The sequence below is a fragment of the Epinephelus lanceolatus genome, chromosome 9 (assembly GCF_041903045.1).
Source record: "Epinephelus lanceolatus isolate andai-2023 chromosome 9, ASM4190304v1, whole genome shotgun sequence".
Classification (NCBI taxonomy): domain Eukaryota; kingdom Metazoa; phylum Chordata; class Actinopteri; order Perciformes; family Serranidae; genus Epinephelus; species Epinephelus lanceolatus.
The window spans coordinates 34707302-34712500 of NC_135742.1; the positions used below are offsets into that span (position 1 = coordinate 34707302).

General features: G+C 42.2%; 1 protein-coding gene across 1 annotated transcript in view; it reads right to left on the minus strand.

Moving 5' to 3' along the window:
• Window positions 1–1816: 1816 nt before the first annotated feature.
• npffr1l2 (neuropeptide FF receptor 1 like 2) overlaps window positions 1817–5199 on the minus strand; it is a 28694-nt gene continuing 25311 nt past the window's right edge. The window contains exon 3 of the mRNA XM_033618716.2: window positions 1817–5199. This exon is cut by the window's right edge and continues 191 nt beyond it. Within this exon, the coding sequence (XP_033474607.2) occupies window positions 4382–5199 (818 nt within the window). The 3' untranslated portion in view covers window positions 1817–4381.

The window sequence follows — 5199 nt, forward strand, 5'->3', positions numbered from 1 at the left end:
GTGTGTTTTGGGTCATTGTCCTGTTGAAAAATAAATGATCGTCCAACTAAACGCAAACCAGATGGGATGGCATGTCGCTGCAGGATGCTGTGGTAGCCATGCTGGTTCAGTGTGCCTTCAATTTTGAATAAATCCCCAACAGTGTCACCAGCAAAACACCCCCACACCATCACACCTCCTCCTCCATGCTTCACAGTGGGAACCAGGCATGTGGAATCCATCCGTTCACCTTTTCTGCGTCTCACAAAGACACGGCGGTTGGAACCAAAGATCTCAAATTTGGACTCATCAGACCAAAGCACAGATTTCCACTGGTCTAATGTCCATTCCTTGTGTTTCTTGGCCCAAACAAATCTCTTCTGCTTGTTGCCTCTCCTTAGCAGTGGTTTCCTAGCAGCTATTTGACCATGAAGGCCTGATTGGCGCAGTCTCCTCTTAACAGTTGTTCTAGAGATGGGTCTGCTGCTAGAACTCTGTGTGGCATTCATCTGGTCTCTGATCTGAGCTGCTGTTAACTTGCGATTTCTGAGGCTGGTGACTCGGATGAACTTATCCTCAGAAGCAGAAGTGACTCTTGGTCTTCCTTTCCTGGGTCGGTCCTCATGTGTGCCAGTTTCCTTGTAGCGCTTGATGGTTTTTGCGACTCCACTTGGGGACACATTTAAAGTTTTTGCAATTTTCCGGACTGACTGACCTTCATTTCTTAAAGTAATGATGGCCACTCGTTTTTCTTTAGTTAGCTGATTGGTTCTTGCCATTATATGAATTTTAACAGTTGTCCAATAGGGCTGTCGGCTGTGTATTAACCTGACTTCTGCACAACACAACTGATGGTCCCAACCCCATTGATAAAGCAAGAAATTCCACTAATTAACCCTGATAAGGCACACCTGTGAAGTGGAAACCATTTCAGGTGACTACCTCTTGAAGCTCATGGAGAGAATGCCAAGAGTGTGCAAGCAGTAATCAGAGCAAAGGGTGGCTATTTTGAAGAAACTAGAATATAAAACATGTTTTCAGTTATTTCACCTTTTTTTGTTAAGTACATAACTCCACATGTGTTCATTCATAGTTTTGATGCCTTCAGTGAGAATCTACAATGTAAATAGTCATGAAAATAAAGAAAACGCATTGAATGAGAAGGTGTGTCCAAACTTTTGGCCTGTACTGTATATATACACATACATACATACATTTAAAGATGGAGGACATGACAGCTCCCCGAAAGTGAAGCCAAAACATCTCGATTGCCCCCTTGTGGCTGGCTGCAGTATAGTTCATAAACCCGCCACCTCCATGTTAGAGGATGGGACATGGAGCATACAGCGGCTGTATCTGGGATGTTTTGGCTTCATTTTTGTACAGTGGGAGTAAGTGGAAATGCTTATCTTAATTTATGTTCATCGGGTTAAAACAATTATCCATTTCTTTCTCTGCATATGTTGCCTGTCTTACTTTAACATTAGAATATTATATTTACTATTCCTAGTGCTTCTTATTCTGTTCTAGATAATTCTCTATTTCCAGAGCCAGTTGATAAGCAGTTTCAGCCATACAGTGCTGAGTGATGAGGTTGGCTGTGATGAGGAGAGCAAGTTTTCATGCCTACCACATCTGCTTCTTGTCAAGGGTACAAACAAACAGATCAGACTCAAGAGAGACTGTCTGGGAATATGCACCTCTACCTCCTTATTTGAACCAGTGAATGTAGGCTATATAAAGATGCACAATGCGTCTCCACTTCCTACCACTGTACAAAAATGAAGCCAAACTATGCTGGGTACAGCTGCCGACATCTTGCGCTGGTCACGTCATTTGTAGCCAGAGTCTTGAGTTTCCAATTGTACCAACTGGCACACACAGCTTTCAGTCATGACATTGACCCCACCCTTTCTACATTATCAATTAAGTAGTTAAACCAAACCTCTCAGAAAACAAACACTTAATCATTCAGCAGTGTTATAATAACTACCTAAAATGACAGAAATCATCTTTAGGAAAAATTTACTTAACGTGTACTTGTTCGTTCCATGTCCCATCCCCTAACATGGCGGGGGCGGGGCTTATGACCAATACTGCAGCCAGCCATATGGTGGTGATTGAGATATTTGGCTTCACTTTCGGGGAGCTGTCATGTCGCCCATCTTTATGTACAGTCTATGTTTTGAACAATATCATGTCTCTATGACAACTGGCTTTTCACTCTGCCCTGTAGTGTGCCCATTTGGAACAACCATAAACTTTTGCCTTCTGCTGTGGTCAGATAACATGTTGTGAGAACTGGTTCTCTTTTAGCATTTAGAAGTTACTGGTCATCAATACTAACAACCCCCACAAAGCAACATATCACGGATCGCAGCATTATGTGTAATTGTTTTTGTATGAAGTGAAAGAATTTGTTGGGATTATAATACATTCGTTTGGGGCTGTTGAAACAAGTTTGTGCTTTATAGTTAGTTTGCATTTCTTACCACTTGAATGTTTTTAACTGTGACGTGTTAACACATTATTTGAAGGTAGAGTTATTTATTGTGTACAATGAAGGAAATTGAGGTAGCTGACCAATAGCTTTTGTGTATTTTACAAAGAGAGGTTACACTTAATTGTACATTTGCCATGCTGTGGAGGTAGATGTTTTATTACTGTTTGAAGGCACAGTGTTTAGTGTCCTACATTATAACACCCATTCTATAACTGCTATAGAGGCATAAATTGGTAGAACTGTTTGTGCTTTATAGTTCCATTGATGCACGGCAGCTAAAACGATAAATTCGGTTTCCTATGAAATGGTATTATTACTGTGATGTATTTCCTGTTTATACAGACTATTGTGGGGTGGATCTTGAATGCACAGTGCAACAATGCACTCTTTGCTATGGAGAGGAAAGCAGAATAATTTGATAGAATGGATAGAAGAACAATGTGATGACTGTCCTGTCTGCACTTAGTTCTACTCTATAATGTGGCATGTTGCCACTCCTTGCTGAGGCAACTCAGTATAACAACATGAATGCACAACAACATAAGTAGCATGCTGAGAGAGTGCACATAACTCCCAGTGCCTAGAAATGAAGGCCTTCCAGAGTCCATTCAAACAGGACTAAACATTTAGTACGTGATGCAATGCTTTGTCAAGTGATACGAAATTGTGTGACTGAGTGCATCCTGCCCTAACTACTTCACTTCTGTCAGTAGTTCTGATAAAGCATGACATACAAAACAATGAGATGTAGGGAGCTTGAAAACTAAAACTACGTCACCTCTCGATAAATTCTGTCTTTATAGCTCTGATAACTATGATCAGACATACGTGAAGGCTTAGATTACTGTGGTACTTCTTTTAATTTCCCACAGGCTTTGCCTTTAAAGTAATACTTCACGCCCTCTCAAAGCCAGATTCCATTGACAAAATCAGTAATTTTACCTTGCTGAACACAGGAGCTTGCTCCTTCCCACTTTGTTTATTATTGTGTGACTTTAGTAAAACCAAACTAACCCTTTAAAACACTGAAGTCACGCAGTAACACAAACAAACTACCAATCGAGGCAGCAGTAGACCAACAGCTCCGGTGTTCAGTGAGGTAAAATTTTCAAATAATGTTTTGGTCAATGGAGTCTGGCTTCAAAAGAGCATAGATGCGTTTCACTTTCAGTTTAGTGAGAATGCATGTGTTTGGGAGGTACTGAACACATGACAGGATAAATGAGACTTAGTTTAAACTGAACGAGTTATGTGAGAGTTGATAAACAGATGTTTTGATATAGTACCTATAGCTATGTGTCTGTATGTCTCCATGTTTGGATCCTTTATTCACTTTATTTTCTGACAAATTCAGCTTAACATGGAGTGAGTAACTGATAAACAACTCATCGTTTGGTGGCTTAAGTAATTCTTTAAAAGGGACTCCTTTGGCTTGGCCTCTTTTCTCTGTGGCTCCACATACTCAGCACATGGATGCACATGCTCAGCCAGCTGTTTTGCTTACAGGGAGAGGAGGGCAACATACAGAATCAAGATAAGTACTGCATACTTTGTTTGTGTATGTTGAAGGTTTATGAAATTGATTTAGACCAACTTCTATCACTGATGCCGCGAGTGTAGATAAACATATTTTTTTCAACTTTAACTATTGGGTTACTTTTGGATTTGCTTAGCTGACGGTCAGGGAACATTTTCCAAATGTACAATTACCCCAAGGTACATGGTGCCACCTGCTGTGGTATTATATGTGCTGTCCCTGATTGGCTGTGCATGCCCATCAGCAATTTGAAGTGTTAAATGTGAAGCACTGCTTAGAACTAGATCAGATAGCTGATTGTCTCCTCTTTAGGATTATGACGTCACATTGTTTGGGTCATTTATGGGTAACATTGTGAACACTCAGTTATCCCATGCCTGATACACTGAGGCTGCCAGTGAACTAAGCCTCTGTGACTCCTCACCATTACTGCCTTTTTTATGCACAGCTGTCATTTCTAACCCTCGATCTGAAAGTCTTCCCTCTGAGTAAACAGCCACACACCCCACCTTCACACTCCTGTTCACCTCTGCTGTTTCAGTCACCTTGTTGTCGTTATGGACTCGATTTCTCAGCCCCAAGACAAGATGGTTGTGATTGTTAGTGGCATCTCTGAAGTCAGCACCTCCACATAGTGCTTGAACAGTCCTGTCTTTCCTGCCCCACCTGACCATCCTCTTCCACAGCTGGCACTGGACGAGGCAACAAAAGGGCCTGGACTTGCACACCGCCTGGAAGCCCCTCTTAAATTTCTCATTGTAGTAGCCGTAGATGATGGGGTTGACGCTGGAGTTGGAGAAAGCCAGCCAGTGGGCAAAGGGGAAGATGTAGTTGGCCAGAAGGTCCAACTGGTCCCTGTCCAAGCCTGCATAGTCAGTCATCATCATGAGCGTCCAGAGTGGCAACCAGGACAGCATGAAAAGCAAAGCCACCACGATGAGCATCTTTATCACTCTGATCTTTTTCTGGGAAATCGTTGGCTGACCGCCCCTTCTACCCCCAGCTTGAACTGTGGCGTTGGCCAGCTGTGGCTCTCTGTTTGCAACCACAGAAAAACAAAGTTTGCCTCCAATGCTTCCGTACATCAGCGTGATGACGACAAGTGGTACCACATAGATATGAGCAAACAGAACCGTCGTGTAGACCTTTCTCATCTGAGGGTTGGCAAAGTTTTCGTAGC